This window comes from Monodelphis domestica, chromosome 3 (assembly GCF_027887165.1).
Source record: "Monodelphis domestica isolate mMonDom1 chromosome 3, mMonDom1.pri, whole genome shotgun sequence".
In the NCBI taxonomy this organism is placed as follows: domain Eukaryota; kingdom Metazoa; phylum Chordata; class Mammalia; order Didelphimorphia; family Didelphidae; genus Monodelphis; species Monodelphis domestica.
Window position 1 is genome coordinate 255,722,878 of NC_077229.1, and position 17,775 is coordinate 255,740,652.

The 17,775-nt window shown below is 35.9% G+C and overlaps 1 protein-coding gene across 4 annotated transcripts in view; it reads left to right on the forward strand.

Annotated features, from left to right (window-relative positions):
* SPIRE1 (spire type actin nucleation factor 1) overlaps positions 1–17,775 on the forward strand; it is a 282,349-nt gene that overhangs the window by 209,951 nt on the left and 54,623 nt on the right. For all 4 annotated transcript variants that reach the window (XM_016431690.2, XM_007487737.3, XM_007487739.3 and 1 more), the window contains exon 6: positions 3,117–3,281. In XM_016431690.2, coding sequence (XP_016287176.1) covers positions 3,117–3,281 — 165 coding nt within the window. The remainder of the gene's footprint in view (positions 1–3,116; positions 3,282–17,775) is intronic.

Sequence of the window (17,775 nt, forward strand, 5' to 3'; positions counted from 1 at the left end):
CTTGCTGCCTCAAAAGGAAAGGACTTAGAGCCTTGATCCTTATTTCCTTTGTGACCCCTAAGCAATTTACTTAACATTTCTGGCCCTCACTTTCTTTGTAAAGTGAGAGCTAAATTCGATGATCTCTAAGATCCTTTTAGCTTCAAATCCTATGATCCTACAATATTTGCTTTAATTACCTACACAGTAACTCCAAGAAATCAGAATTGTGTGAAGAACTTACTCATAGGTTCATAGGGCTCCAGCAATTAGATCTAGGAGGGACTTTAGAGGTCCCCTAATCCAATCTAATCATTTTACAAAGGAAGAAATTGAGGTTCAGATTTAAATGGTTTTTCCAAGGTTACATAACCTGTAAGTAGAAGATCTAGAATTGAATTTATTTCTTAACTATTCCAAACCCAGTGTTTCTTCCAATGAATGAATGAATGGAAAAGCATTTATGAAATATAAAAAGAAATGAAAATGTATTCAAGAACTGTAGCCATTGTTTTCAAGTATGTAGCAAAAGGAACCTATTCTCTCTCTCAAACAAACCTGATAATCCATGATAAAGGAATAATTTGTTATAGTCATAGGCAACAGGGTAGCACAGTGATTGGAGCACTGGGCCTGGAATCAGGAAGACCTGAGTTCAAATATGGCTTTAGATACTTACTGGCTGTGTAACTCTGGGCAAGTCACATAATTTCTGTTTACCTCAGGCTACTCATCTGTAAAATAGGGATAATAATAGCAACCTAACTTGCAAGGTTGTTATGAGGTTCAAATGAGATATAATTGTAAAGTGCTTAGCATAGTGCCTGTCACAGAGTAAGTGCTATAGAAATGTTAGCTATTATCATTATTTTTATTGTTATCATCATTATCTGCAGCAGAAGCAAGTGATGAATAAATTAATGAATGAAAAATCATTTATTAATCACTTAATATGTGTTAATGACTGTGCTAAGCCCTTAGGATAAAATAGAAAAGCCAAGATAATTCCTTCTCTTAAGGGACTTAGATTCTAATAGAAGAGACAATAAACATAGGAGAGTTGTGGCCAGGTAGAAGTGCTTTGACCAGGGAAGTCATGGAGAAAGCCAGGAGGATTAAAAAGGAGTGGATTGACAAAACTTATCCAGAAAAAAATAGCAAAGTTGATTTTATCACAATTTGTGTTTCCAGAATTGGAAGTGGATTGTGGAAGAGAGAGCAATGGGAAGAAAGTATTAAGCAGTTGATGAGCCTATGGAGGAGAAAGCCTGAACTGAAGTGATATTTTCTTGAAATAGTGGTCCATGTGAGGCAATCATTAATCAGGACAATAGGTCCCCAGGGCAGAAGTCCCACCATTACAAATGTTAACTCTGATAAATCTAGTAGTCATATCTTGAAACAATATAATTTAATTTAGAAATTGGTCTGACCCACTAGTAAGAGAAGCAGACTATACCTTTGGTTGTAATGTAACAAATATAAACTTCTACATTTTCATTGTGCTTTTTATAGCTCAAAAAAGGACTCCACAATCATTTTGTTTAACCTTTGCAATACTGTGAGGTAGGCAGGATTCAGGTATTATCTCACCTTTGTTTTCGAGGGGAGGTTAATTTGTATGAGAGGGGGAAAGAGTGAAGAACCTCCCTTCTCAAAGCAGGGTTCGGGGGAGACAGCTGACGTGTTTAAGGTTGGCTCAGAGAGAGGAGTGGGGGTTTGAAGATTTTCCCCCTTCTGCCTCTCCTCCTTAGCTAACGCTGATCTCCCAGATTCACTCTTGTTCCTCTTGTCCCCCCTCCACTACTCAAGACCAAAGAGCCTCCCCTTGATCTGCTCACTTAAACTTGATTCACAGCTTGGGGAACAGATAATGATTTTAATGTCAACTCAATCAGAATAATACAAAGAATAACTAGCAGGGAAAGAATGGGAAAGGGGGTCCCTGTCTCTATCTAAAACCCATTTCCTCCCTCCTTGAATTTGGGGGGAACTCAGGTTTTGGCAGCCTGAGCCTCCTGAGAGAAAGTCAGGTTGACTGACCCTGGGTTTGGCCCCTTGGCCACAGTTCAGACTCAGGGCAACAGGAGCTGAAGTAAAGTGACAGAGATTTAAAATGTCTTTATCAGGTTTCCTCTCAATAGTCTTTTCAATTACGAATTGTGGGGGAAAGATTTCCAGTCACCAGCAGGAAAAGTGGGTAACCCTCAGGAAAAAGTCTTTTGCAACCTTCTCTCTTTGACTTCTTCCAACAGAGACCAACTCCTCTACCAGCCAGTCTTCTCTTCCTCCAGATTCCAAATCCTTGGGGCTCCTCCCCGGGGAGGTGATCAGTTCCACACCCTCTTCAGCCTGGCACTTTTCTTATGTGCCAGCCTGTCACATCTTCCTCATCCTTCTACCCAACCCCAACCCATTTATTTAAGGAATAAGAAACAGATACATGTTCTTTGTTCTGAAAAAATAAGTTGAGATAGAGGTAAGGGAATGAGATGATACCTCACAGAGCTCTTATGGGAATCAAATGATGAGTTTGTGATATCCTTTAAATTTTGTGAAATTTGTGAAATCCATTTTATAAATCTATAGAGTACTACATGAATTTGACTTGATTCAAGTTTTAAAAGTAATATTGATTTTAAATTTGACTAAAGATTTAGGTTTTTGATATTGGCTCTGTCAGTAACTGTGAGGTTAGGATCCTAACTCCTGACTCCTAGTTGACTATTCTTTGCATGCCCCTACAGAATCTGATGAGAATGTTTTCTCCTTAATTTTCATTTCTCAGTTTGTGTGTTCTTTTGTCCTTTATCTTTTCTAGAATACAAATTGTCAGTATTGCTTAACTTGGAAAATTGATTGTGATTTACCAATGGTGATGGCAAGATGCAGGAATTTAAAATATGAAATAAAATATGAAAATGTGTTAAACTCAGTTTTTAAGAGAGAGAGAGAGAGACCAATCCCCAACACCTCATGTACATCAACCTTTTTCATCTTAAAATCTTATTGTTTCCTTTTGTGAGCTACTGCTAAGTCCAAGAATCTTTTTAGTTTATATTGCATGAACATTTCAGAAGAAAGCTAAATTAAGACATATATCTACTGGTGTTGGTTTTTCTTCTTTTTCTCTTTAGGCTCGATTCTGGGTACAGGTGATGAGGGATTTGCGGAATGGTGTAAAACTAAAGAAGGTTCAAGAGAGACAGTATAACCCATTGCCAATTGAATATCAACTCACACCTTATGAGATGTTAATGGATGACATTCGCTGCAAACGCTACACTTTGAGGAAGGTAATGGTAAGTAACTAAAGGGTTTATAATAAAATCAAATAGTTATTCCTTACTATCCTTATTTGTTATTTGAAAACAACTTATACAAATCATGTCTTAAGTTTACTTCTTTTTACTAAGAATTACATCCTTCTAGTGTTTGGTGAAATATATAGTTTAAATGTGAATTTAGTTTCTTTTATTATTCAGTCATTTTAATATTTTTTATGTTCTACTACTTTCTAACTGGGGAGAGTCTGTTTTACTTCCGTATTTTTTCCATATGCATTTGAGTGTCTACTAGATGCTAGGCACTATGCTAATTACTGAGCACATGACAAAAGCAAGCTAGTCCCAGAGTTAAGGACTTAGGATATACTCAAAAGGTTCTATGATCCCAGCAATTGGGGTGTTTTCTGTAGTGATGCAGAACATCCTACCAATACTTTAACATATGGGCAGGAGTTGCAACCCCTATACAGATAATTTCATAAATATTCTGCATTTTTTGTTTCTTGGGTAAACTAAAAATTATGGGAATCTGGAAAGACTTCTTGAAGAAAGATATTTTAAAATGCTGAGTCTTAAAGAGAGTTAGTGTTTCCAAGAGTTTAAATAGAAAGGGACGCATTTAGAAGAATGGTCAGCAGCTTTTACAAATTCATGAAGTTGTATACAGTTGTATACAGGGGCCAACAAGTAAACTATTCTGTTTGGAATATTGAGAGCATAAGGGAGAATACTGTATAATCTGCCTGGAAGATAAATTGGAGCCCCAGTAGAACAGTTTTCATTTTATCCTAGGCAATAGGGAGACATTGTAGCTTTTTGAGTCTGGAATGAGACTTGAAGGGATACTTGCAGAGAGATGCAATGGAAAGTGATAAGGGTTTGTGCTTTGCCACTCTCCCTTTGATAGCCATGTGGAGGATGGATAAAAGGGCATGATATCAGATGCAGGAAAATCAATTAGGCTGTTGACTCTATGCCCAGGTACAAGGTACTCAGAGCCTAAACCCAGGTTTATGACTGTGAGAAGAAAAAAAGGGGATGGATACAAAAGATGTTGTGGAGGCAAAATTAAGAGAACTTAACCACTAATTAGATACAGGTGAAAGAGAGAATGAAGAGTTGATGGTGACTGAACTTTCAAACCTGGGTCACTAGAAGAGTAGTGGAGTCTTCAGTAGAAGTAAAAAAAAAAATAGGGGCAACTGGGTAGCTCAGTGGATTGAGAGCCAGGCCTAGAGACAGGAGGTCCTAGGTACAAATCTGGCCTCAGACACTTCCCATCTGTGTGACCCTGGGCAAGTCACTTAACCTCACATTGCCTAGCCCTTACCACTCTTCTGCCTTGGAACCAATACACAGTATTGATTCCAAGATGGAATGTAAGAGTTTAAAAAAAAAAGAACTAAGAAAACTAGGAAAGAAAGATGGATTTAGGGTTTTGTTTTATATATTTTTTGAATTTGAGATTCCTGTGGGATGTCGAAGTTGATGTCTATATGTCTAGATGGACTGTTAGGAGAGAGATGAAGACTGGATATGTTAATTTGGGGTTCATCTGTATGGAGATGAAATTTGAATTCATAGGAACTGGAAAGTTCACGAAGAGAAAGAATGTAGAGAAAGAAGAGGAGAGGACCTCAAAAGGAGCAGAGCATAGTAGATGATCCTGCAAAAGATTGGTCTGACAGAAAGAGAACGTTGATAAAGCAGTGAGTGTCATGAAAATTCAGGGAGAAGAGACTATCCAGAAGAAGGGACTGTTGGCAGTGTCAAATGCTGCCTAGAGCTAAGGACTAGAAAAGATCTTTGAAATTAGCTGGGAAGCTCCTTGTTGGACTTTGAAGAGGTTGGTTTCAATTGCTTGTGTAGACATACAGTCTGTCTTCAAAGTGCTTAGAAAGTGGGTGGGAGATGAGAAAGTGAAGGCATCACATAAAGCAAGAGGGTTTTTTTTTTGTCTTGTCTTGGTTTTTTTTCCCTTTATTTTTTCTACAAGTTTGGTCATTGAAAGAGAGAAGGTTATAAGACTGTGGCTTAAGGGAGTTAGAGGGGTCCAGTGAAGATATTCTTAAGGATGGGAGAATGAAAGGAGTCAATTGAGAAGGATTGGTTTCCTTCTTGAAAAAGGTGATATGAAAAATGCTAGAAAAATCAAAATTATATTTGATCAAATTTAAAATAGTAACATTTCTTTGATGTAGTTAGGGTTCTTAAGAAATAGGCATCTACTCTTTGTTACACAATTACTAGGATGTTAAAAGGACTAAAAAATGGGTCTTATTGTATCCAAAGCTTTGGTTGTCTTTTGTTGATTCCTACCTTTCAATGTTCTCTGTTACAGTAGAGAATGGGCAGCTAGGTGACGCAGTGGATAGAGTGCCGGGCCTGGAGTCAGGAAGACCTGAGTTCAAATCCAGCCTCAGACACTTACTAGCTGTGTGACCCTGGGCAAGTCACTTAACCCTGTTTGCCTCAGTTTCCTCATCTGTAAAATGAGTTGGAGAAGGAAATGGCAAACCACTCCAGTATCTTTGCCAAGAAAACCCCAAATGGGGTCACGAAGATTTGGATATGACTGAAATGCCTGAACAACAACAACAAAACACTAGAGAATACCTCTATGTTCTCTTCTGAAGGACATGGACAACTTACTCTTTATTAAGACATATAAAATTGCAAATTCTGTTGAAAAAATTATGTTGTCCTAAAAGAAGGAAGAGTTTAGGAATATTTGGGTACATGTTAGATTGAGCTATCTGGCAAATGGCAGCAGTGTTTTCCCTACCTGCCAGGTCTATTCTGTAAATCCCCACAACCAAGAAAAGATGCATCCAACCAGTGCATATTAAATCTTTTGGAATTAGAAAGAGGAAAATCTGCATTCATATACTACATCCAGTACTTTATAGCTTTATAACCTTGAACAATTCACTTAACCCTCTGTGTCTCAGTTTCCTTATGAATAAAATGAAATAGTTGGGCTTGAAGGCTTCTAAAATCCCTTTCATCTCTAAGTCTGTTGTCCTGTTATTTCCCTTTAGACCCTTCAGTGAACTAAAGAGGAAACTTGGTATCCACTGTTACATTTTATAGTGTTGCATGACTCATATAAAACAAAAGAAACTTTGTAGAATACCCATCCCAAAATAACAAGCCACGTCAGTGCCCAAAGGTGTTGGAAGACAAAAGAAAAACTTTTTTCTGACTATTTCTGTCTAGGAGATAATGAAATTAATAATCATGTTTGAGAATATATTAAATCTCCAATTGTTAGACCTACTCCACATTAAGTCTGTGGTAGAGATAACAGAGTAATAAAACAATCAATCACCAAGCATTTATTAAATCCTTTTTCTATTCTAGGTACTATGCTAAATTCTAGGAATACAAGAGATACAATTGCTTGCCCTCGTGGAGCTTACATGTAGAGAGGGAAAAAATATGTATGCCTCTGCATATGCAAATTAGTTAGAAGGTAAATGCAATATAAATTCATGGAAGATAGATACAAATCCTTGAGGGGATCAGGAAAATCAACTAGTCACCAAGGATTTACAAAGCACTTACTATATGCCCAGCACTGTGCTAAAATACTAGGATACTAAGAAAGGCAGAAACAATTGTTCTCAAAGAGTTCACAATCTAATGGATGAGGTAATATGTAAACAATTATATACAAACAAGATATGTGGTGGGTATTTGTATAAACACACGTGGCAAATCGAAGGTCATCTGAGAAAGAAAACAGGACCAGGGGTAGGGACCAGGAGTCTCCTTCTGCAGAAAGTAACATTTGAGTGGAATCTTGAAGGAAGCCAGGAAACGGATGAGAAAAGAATTCTTAGCCTGGAGGATCCTAGATGAAAGTGCATGTGGAACCTTGAGATCTGGTGTCATTAAGAAAGCCAATGTCACTGGATCATAAATCTTCTGGGAGGGGAAAAGGGAAAGGTAGGTAGGGGCCAGATTAGGAAGGACTTTTATTTGACCCTGGAGCTAATAGAGAGGCCCCAAGTTTATTCAATTGGGGCGGGAGTGGGGAGAGACACAATCAGACCTTCACCTTAAAAAGACTGTTTTGATAGTTGAGTGAAAGATAGACGAGTGGGGAGAGGGAGGAAGACCAAAGAGTAGATATTATAGTATGAGGTGTTGAAGGCACTTCAGAGAAGGAGGCAATATTAGGAAGATAGAATAAATAGGAGTTGGAAACTGATTGGTATGGTGAGAGGAGGGTATGAGAGAAAATTAGGAATCAAGGATAACACCTAGGTTGAAGGCCTAGGTGACCAGGAGAATAGATGAGTCCATCAAAAATAATAAGGAAGGGGTAATGGTGTATGGGGATAGAGTGCTAGGTCTGGAGTTGGGAGGACAGGTGCTTCCTAGAGGTGTGACCCTTAGCAAGACACTTAACCCCACTTGCTTTTTTAAAAATACAATCAGAATCAATAGGGAAGTTGGGAAGAAGGAAATGTTTGAGGGAAAAGACAATGAGGTGTTGTAGGTATGTGGAATTTAAGGTTTTTTACAGGACAAGTAGTTTAAGATGTCCTGTAGACAACTGGTGATACAAGGTCAAAAGTCAGGAAAGAGGTTAAGACTGGATAAATCTGAGAAGCACATGCAATCAGTCAGTAAACATTTAGTGTCTAATATGTGGGAGATGAGCAAGGAAAGAAGATCTTTTCCCCATTTACAGAAATTTGCATTGCAAACTAAAGAAACTTTTTATATATGCTGAAATATCCTAATGGGCTTTTTGAAGAGTACAGCTCTCTAGGATTATTTAAAGTAAAAATTTTTGAAGTTTGTACATAAATAGCACCTAGACTCCACTGTCATTCTCTCTGTTCCCTGGAGAATAAATGTTTTTATTTCTTTAGTGTAAGAGATGAATGAGATTTCCCTGACCAGACAACACTCTACAACACTTTTAATTCCATCACTCAATGAAACTGCAGTCAATTGTCAGCTTCTTGTTTCTTTCTCCTTTCTTTTTATATCTCTACTGTTGAGAAACTCAAGTAACCAAATAGCTATGCTTCCTTAATTTACCTGTATAAATAATATGAGATAATTGCATTGTATAAGTTCTCATTGAGAGTCAAGACATCTTTGCCAAATCCACTCAGTTCTATCACCTAATTTTGACATAAATTGAATCTAGAATTGAGCCACAGACTCATGTCCCAAATTCTAGTTATTTGCAATCAAAACTCTTAAGACTTTGACTAGGGTTAAATGACCTTGAACTCCAATGTTAAAATCTGTTTTAAAAATGGAGAAAATTGAAATGAGGTCTTAAGCATACAAGTCAGCCAGCAGTGGGTTTTGAAGCAACTGAATCATCACCAACAGTTTTGAAGCTATCAGACTACAGATGATAAAGGAGTCAGATAACTAATTAGAAAGAGATCTTTTTATGGAATTGAGCACAAGACTCTGTTACATTGCCCATATGCAGTTCTGGGTCTCAGTTCTAAGGTGTGGAGGAGCATTAGCACACTAGATTGTGCAGCTGCAATGGAGCAGGGATCCTGATCACAGTTTCAGGGCAGAAAAGAATGCCTGAGGTTGCCCAAAGACCAAATCACAGGCCAGAAGAGCAATGACCATACCTCTCCTTAGATTGTATTACCTTGGAAGAATTAAAAACTTACAGACCCTCAGAACTAGATCTTAAAATCATGGTATAAAAAAATCTGACACTTGAGACACACCCCTTCTTCCCTGGGAATAGAGCCCAACCTTAAAATGAAGTTAAAAAATCAATAAATAAGTTTGAAATTTGAGCAAACCTAACCATATAAAGTTACTATAGTGACAGGAAGATCAAAACACAAACTCAGAAGACAACAAAATCAAAACTTTTATCAAAGCATCAAAGACAAATTTAAATTGGTCTCAGCCCCCAAAAGAATTCTTGGAAGAGCTCTTAAAGGATTTAAAAAGTCAAGTAAGAGAGGTGGAGGAAAATTGGGGGGGAAATTAGATTGCAACAAAGAAGTCCTGAAAAAGATTCAACAGCTTGATAAAGGAGAAAAAATACTGAAGGAAATAACATCTTAAAAATCAAAATAGGCCAAATGATAAGAGACACAAAAATCACCTAAGTGAAGAACTTCTTAAAAAGCATAAATGGCCAAATGGAAAGAAGATATTTTAAAAAATAATAATTGAAGAAAAGAATTTCCAAAAAAGTAGAATTGATCAAATTGAAAAGGAGGTGCAAAAACTCACAAATACAAATAATTTTTAAAAAATTAGAATTATGGAACCTAATAACTCCGTGAGCCATCAAGAAATAAAACAAAATGGAAAAAATAAAAAGAATAGAAAAGAATGTGAAATATACTACTGGAAAACCAACTGACCTAGGAAATAGATCAGGGAGAAATAATCTAAGAATTAGTGGACTAACTGAAAGCCATGATTGAGGGGAAAAAAAGAGACTAGATGGCATCTTTCAAGAAACTATCAAGGAAAACTTCCTCAATATCTTAGAACCAGAGATTAAAATAGAAATGGAAAGAATCAACCTATCACCTCCTAAAAGAGATGCCAAAGTGAAAACTCTCAGGAATAATAACCAAATTTCAGGGCTCCCTCATCAAAGATAAAATATTGCAAGTAGCCAGGGAAAAATAATTCAAATATCATGGAGCCACAGTCAAGATTACACAAGATTTAACAGCTTCTACATTAAAGGATCAGAGGTTTTAGAATATGATATTCTGGAGAGCAAGGGAGCCATGATGAAAACAAAGAATCATTTACCTAGCAAAACTAATTATAATCCCTTAGGGGAAAAAGTGGATATTTAATGACATAGAAGACTTTAAAGCATTCTTGATGAAAATACCACAGCTTGGTAGAAAATTTGGCTCTCAAAAGTAAGACTCAAGAGAAGCATACATAGTTAAACAGGAAAGCAAAATCATAAGGAACTCACTAAGGTGAAATTACTTATATTCCTACATGCGAGTGTAGATTGAGAGCCAGGCCTAGAGATGGGAGGTCCTAGGTTCAAATCTGGCCTCAGACACTTCCTAGCTGTGTGACCCTGGGCAAGTCACTTGACCCCCATTGCCTAGCCCTTACCACTCTTCTGCCTTGGAGCCAATACCCAGTATTGGCTCCAAGGCAGAAGGTAAGGGTATAAAAAGGGAGGGGGGGCAGCTGGGTGGCTCAGTATATTGAGAGCCAGGCCTAGAGACAGGAGATCCTAGGTTCAAATCTGGCCTTTTTTTTTTTTTTAAACCCTTACCTTCCTTCTTGGAGTCAATACTAAGTATTGGCTCCAAGGCAGAAGAGTGGTAAGGGCTAGGCAATAGGGGTCAAGTGACTTGCCCAGGGTCACACTACTGGGAAATGTCTGAGGCCAGATTTGAACCTAGGACCTCTCATCTCTAGGCCTGGCTCTCAATACACGCTTGTAACTCCTAAGAACTAAGAACTATTGTTATTATTAGTTAGACAATGTATACACAGACAAAGGACATGGGTATGAGTTGACTATGATGGGATGATCTATTTTCTTAAATGAAGGTATGAGAGTGGAATATACTATAAGAACTAGGAAGGGAAAGTTAGAATGGCTGTATTTTTCTCACAAAAAGAGGTACCAAAGAGCTTATGCAGTGGAAGGGAAAATGGAGAGGTGGCAGACAATGCCCGAAATGGACTCTATCTGAATTGGCTCAAAGAGGGAATAGCATATATACTCAGCTAGGTGTAGAAATCTACCTTATACTATAGGGATGTAGAAAGGGTAGAGGGTAGTAGAAGGAGAGGCACTGATAGAAGGGAGAATGGACTAAGGAAGGGAGTAGTAAGAAGCAAAATGATTTTGAGGAGGAAAAGGGAAATGGGAGAGAGAGAGAGATTCGTAGGGGAGAAAATAGTTATGTAGGGAAATACAGAGTAATCATAACTTTAGAAAAATGGTACAGCAAGTTTCTTGATAAATACTTATCATTTCTCAAATATATAGAGAACTGAGTCAAATTTGTAAGAAAATAAGTTCTTCTCCAATTGATAAATGGCCAAAGCATCTGACCAAAGTCAGTTTTCAAACAAAATAATCAAAGCTATGAAGGAACAAAGGGATAAGGGATAATGCAAAATGCAAAAGTTGTCTCTGAAAGGAAGAGAGGAAAATTTAGCCATGAACCCTGGGAAAATATTCTAGAAGGAGAAGGCACTGCAGAGGAGGGTTTCTGGGAGTTAATTGAGTTAACTGTCATTACATAACTGTCCTGTCTCTGAGCTGGAAAGGAGAACAGCTATTCCATCAGCTCCTATATCCTGACTAGTTTTGTGGAGAAATTTGGAGGGTTTGGGCTTGGAAGATACTTAGTAGGAGATCTGGGTTTCCCTGCAGTGCTGTGGACAGTTTCACTGTGGCAATGGTAAACCAAAGAGTTTAACATCTGGGACTTCAGATTTTTTACCTAAGAAGGCAACCCCAGACTTGGGAAAGGACTTAATCCTCTTGTGAGTCCATTCTTACTAACCCTTTTAGAGACAATTAAGGTTAGTTGATTTAAAAATCTAGAATTTCTAGTCTAGAAAGTTAGTCAGATGGTTTTTGGGTTTAGAAAGATGAGGGAGCTGATAAGAAGGGTTTACAAAGATCAGAAAGGCTTCTTCATGAGAGGAGCATAGAAGTGGGTGGATATAGAGCTCTATAGAGTCAGGGACATATTGAATCTTAACTATCGGTTCCCTAGCCTTAATAAGCAAAATAAAATTATGTTTTCATATGGTCTCAAGTGGTTTGTGCTTCACTGGCCCTGGGAAGGTCCCTAGGTGGATTTTTCATCACCAATCCTTCTCTATCCACATATCTTCTTTTAGGAATACGTTTCTTTTTCAGCTATCTATAGTCATGAAAAAAATGCTATGAATCACTATTGACTAAATGCAATTTAAAACACTCTGAGTTAGCACCTCATACTTATCAGATTAACTAATACAACAGAAAAGGAAAACAAGTGTTAGAGAGGATGTGGGAAAACTGGGACACTCATGTACTGTTGGAGTTGTCAATTGATCCAACCATTCTGGAGAACAATTTGGAACTATGCCCATAGGCTTATAAAACTGCATTATCTTTAACCCAGCAATGCCATTACTAGGTCTGTATCCCAAAGAGATTTAAAAAAAAAAAGGAAAAGGACCTCTATGTACAAAAACATTTCTAGCAGCTCTTCTGGTAGTGGCAAAGAATTGGAAATTGAGGGAATGCCCACCAATTGAGGAATGGATGAACACACTGAGGTACATGATTGTGATGGAATACTGTTGTGGTATAAGAAATGATTTGCAGGAGGATTTTAGAAAAACTTGGGGGGACCTACATGTACTGATGGAAAGTGAACAGAACCAGGACAACATTGTACATAGTAACAGCAATATTGTATGATGATCAGCTGTGAATGATTTAGCTATTCTTAACAATACAGTGACCCATGACAATTCTGAAGGACTTATTATGAAATAATACTATCCACCTCCAGAGGAAAAAAAAATAATGCAATCTGAATGCAAATAGAAGCATTCTTTAAGTTTTTTAAATTATTCTTGGGGTTTTGTTAGGGGGGTTTTGTTTTTGGTTTATATTCTTTCAGAAGATGACTAATACAAAAATGTTTGGCATTAGTGTACACATATAATCTATATCAAATTGATCTCAGTAAGGAGGGAGAGGAAGGAGGAAGGTAGACAATTTGAAACATAATTTAAGTAAATGTTAAAATTATTTTTACATGTAATAGGAAACATTTTATAAGGTCAAGAAAATTTTTGGCTTGCTCTAATATAGAATTACCCCAGGTATGGAATAAAGTCCATTTTTACTTTGGTTTAACTAACTTTTCATAACCATGAATGATTAGACAGATAATATAAAAAAACCTCTGTGTTTCTATTTTTATGTATAGTAAAAGAAATATAAATTCTGATCTTCTATGTATTTAAGTAGTGTTAATTTAATGATCAAATAATCTTGATAATCTTTAAAATTTTGTTTTCATAAGAACTGATATATTTACCCTGAGGCTTTGGATTTGACATTGCATTAAAATTGTGTAGAATATCCATGTGTTGATGCCTTTCCAAAGTACAACTGTAATAAGTAAATATGGCTTAAGTAAAATCAAGTCAAAGAATAGAAACAAATTTAGGTCCCCAAAATGTCATATATCATATACCTTGCTTTCCTAATTTCAAAGAATTTTAATAACTGACCTCTTGAATAACTGGATTTGTTTCTATAAATCTTGATTAACTTTCAATTGATAAAGATACATTTTGAATGTTTTTCTAGTATCTTAAAACTTAAGTGACAAAAAAATGTCAAACATTCATAAAAATTGAATATTTCTAGTGTGAGGACAGGGTTTAATTGCATTATTTGAAGTTTATAAGCCCCACCTTATGGTATTTGCTTAAATACCTTTAAAACCCTTTGCAAATTATAAAAAAAAAAACTCAACATTTTTAATTATCATTTGAAATTATTTCAATTATTATTCACTATTTTTAGTTAATTAAACATAGTACTTAGCCTAAAGCTTGCTTCATCTAGGAAAGTAAATATCATGCAATGTGAAATCTTTTTAAAAATACAAACTCTCATGTCTTTGTTTAACATATGTTATTGATTTACTTATATAATTTGGCTTATATATATATTATTGCTTAGATCTTCTAGTATCCAAAATTATTATAGTATCCTGACTTCATAGAAAAGCAAAGAATACTTAGTGTCTGTAGTAGCCAACCCAGAAACATTCCAATTCAAAGTGTTTCAAGCTCTTGTGGGGGGTGGGGGTGGGGGGAAAGGGACATTCTTTTATGTTATGCTCTATAAGATTATTGTTCATTGTGCAAGTATATGTATCTTTATACTTTGAGTCATTTAATTAGCCTTATGTCAGAGTTGTTTTACACTAAACACAAATGATAAATATAAATTAATAAAAGCAGAAATCAAAGGAAATGATGGATTCAGTATTTTTTCCAGTTCTCTTTACTCTTTATATTTTTTTAGTTGATAGTTTGCTTAAATAAGTCAGATTGGAATTATATCTTCTTATATATTATATCCTTTCTTCTGATTTGTTATTGATTTTGATCTTTACTCTCCCCAGCCCATAATTTGCTTCCACAGAGATAGCTGATTCAGAAATATGTCGTTTCTATCTATTAAAATACAAATAGTTTTACTAATTTAGTTTTTGTGGTGGTTTTAGGTATGGTTAACGAAATTTTAGGAAAAGTATTGCTCAGCTGGAGAGCTTAAGTGGAAACAACCAGGTTGGTGACGAGTCTGGAACTCATACCATATGAGAATCCATTTAAATAACTGAGAAAGTTTAACGTGGACAAGAAAAGACTATAGGGAACCGTGTAATTACTTTCAAATTTTGTAGTAGAATCATAGAGCTAGAAAGGACCTTAGAAGTTATCTAGTTTAAGCTCATTTTGTGATTCAGGAAAAAACTACAGAGAAATTAATATTAGCACAAGATTCACACCCAACATGTAAAAAACAAATAGAAAAAGCAAAGACATTTTATGTATACAATTTTGCAGTTTAAAAAAAAATCTATAGTTTGAATTTTCACTAAATATGGGCCCTTCTCACACTATCTTTGAATTGCAAAGGATTTTTTTTTACATAATGTTACCACCCACAAAAAAAGTATTTCTTAGTTCTTTTCTCCCTTTATTTCATTTTCAGTCCTTTCAGGAGGAGGATACCAGGAGAAATTCCAGTGATATAAGATAAAATCAATAGAATAAATAAAATTTACTTTAAAATATAGCATCTTCCATTACATTGCTCTTTGAGAGCAAAAAAGTTTTGTTCTATTAAGGAATAAATTAAAGTTTATTTTTAAAACATTCAATTCATCATTCTCAGTTTAATTTCTAGTTTGTGGATGTTTTCTAATGTTTACAATGTATTATTATAGTAGTACATATATATTATGTAGTACATGTATATTATGTAAAATGTGTTTATTAGGGCTCAATGCTCAAAAACTTTTTGTTGGGAGAGGTATAGGATTAAAAAAGTTACAAGTAGTGATAAAGAACTGAACTAAGATGGGGAGAGTGAAAAGAAAAGGATGGTTACAAGGATGTTTTGGTGGTAGGTTTGACAAGGCTTTGCCACTGATAACATACAGGGATTGAAGGAGAATGAAGAGTTTGCATGACTCCACAGTTGTGAGCCTGGGTGAATAGAAAGGTAGTATCACTCTTAACTCAAATGGAAAAATTGGAAAGAGGGTTAGGTGAAAAGAAGGAAGGAGTTTTGTTTTAAATTGCTGAGTTTGAAATGCCCATGGCATATGAAGGTGATGTTCAGAAGGCTATTGATAGTTCAGGTGAAATTTTAGAACTGGTTATATAGCTCTGCCTATCATCTGAGGTAATTGCTGAACCCATGGGAACTGATGAGATGACCAAGGAAGAGGTTATATAGAAAGAAGAGAACACAAAACAGATGCTTGGAGAATTCACATACTTAGTGAGTTGGAGAAGAATGAGGATTCCAAGAAAGAAGGAGGATGTTTCTTGAAAGAAACAGTAAGGTAAGTAGGAAGGAAACAGAGAATAATAATATCACAGATGTCAAGAGATGAAAGCATCCAGGAGGTGAGTAGTTGACAGTGTGAAAGAATTCTAGAGATGGACAAATAGCCTTTATTTATCATATACCTTATGCCAGGCACCATACTAAGCATTGGATATACAAATATAAGCAAATAAAGACAGTCCCTCACTTAAGGAGCCTACATTCTAATGAAGAAGACAGTACATAAGGTAGAACCTGAAAGCAGGGAAGAGAGGGGAATGGATTGGAGTATGACAGTACCTGCATGGTGGCAATATGGAAAAGGCATGTTTGTCAGGAGTAGAGCTGGGAGAGAAGTGATCAGTGATGAATTGGACTTAGAACTCACCAAAAACACTCACAGAGGTCTATGGGATAATGGACATCTTCTTGCTAAGAAAACTGTTGGAAAAGTCCTGAGAGAAGTACATCTGAGATAGAATTTATGTCAAGTAGAATGAAACCTGAGAAAAGACTATTGGAAATAGAATTTAAGTCATCAGTAGCCTCTGATAGAAAAGTTTTCATTGAGTGATGGGATAAGAAGCCATATTATTTAAAACTTAATAATGAAGGAAAAGTGAAGAAATGAAGATAACAAGTATATAGACTAGTGATGACAAACCTTTTAGAGACCTTAGAGACTGAGTGCCCAAACTGCAACCTTCACACTGCATGTGAATCCCCAGCTTTACCCCAGACAGAGGAGGAAGGAAGTGCTCCCATTGGGCTGCTGGGCAGAGGGATAGGTCATTTGATAAATTTCCTCAGGCACCCATGAAGAGGAGAAGGGAGAAGCCCCCTCCAGCACGTTGAAGTGTGCCATAGGTTCACCAACATGAATATAGACCAATCCTTATATGATTTTGGCTGTGAAAAGTAGAAAAAGTATGGGACAAAAGCTTTAGAAGATATAGGAGTCAACTGAAAAGTTATTTTTCAAAGGTCCAGGAGTTCTAGACCTAGTTGTACCCATTAGGGAAGCAGCCAGTAGATAATGAAAGATAGAAGATGAAAGAGGAGTGATTGAATTTTGACCTTATGCCATCATGAAGTATTGTTCTGTAAATAAATAAAAATAGAACCATAAATGTTGTTCTTTAGAAGATTACGTGATGTAAGTATATAACATTTAATGAGTTTTAGAGATTCTGGGTAAAATTTTATTCCCATTTTCTTCAGGCTCAGTTCAAGAATTACCTTTTTTACAGAAGCCTTGATTTTTTCCTCCTTTCAGTTGAGATTTTTCTCTCCCCTAAAAATTACTTTATATTTTGTTTCTATACATTTTGTACTTTTCTGCCTTCAGGAAATTTCCCCTTTCCCCACAGAATGTAAGTTTCTTAAAGGCAAGCATTTTTTTTTCCCTTTGAAGATCCAGGACAATGCACAGAGTCTAGTACATAGTGCCAGTTAAATGGTTGTTTCTTTTTTTGCAGAATAAATGCCCAAGGTTTATACTACCAGAGCTGAAATTTCAACACAGATCTTCTGGATTCAGATTCTCTGACAGCAAATTCAATGTTTTCTTTATACTATATATATATATATATATACACATACACACACACACACCTCAGTACAACCTTTATAACTTAAACTCTTGGGATAAAATAATTACAAACAGAAAAATACAGTCTATGGTACTAGAGGCTCTTGCAAAAAAAAAATATATATATACTTATCACTTATGAAAATATTTTGTTTCAAACCAAATATATTGTAACATTGAAAGAGGAAAATAAAAACTGTCCTTGTTTTGAAAAGCCACCAAATCTAAATTTTTAAAAATAAGAAAATTTCAATGAAAAATCTGGCATAAATTTTCTAAGTATATAATTTTAAATGATTATTTGTAATATCTCTGCCTACCAT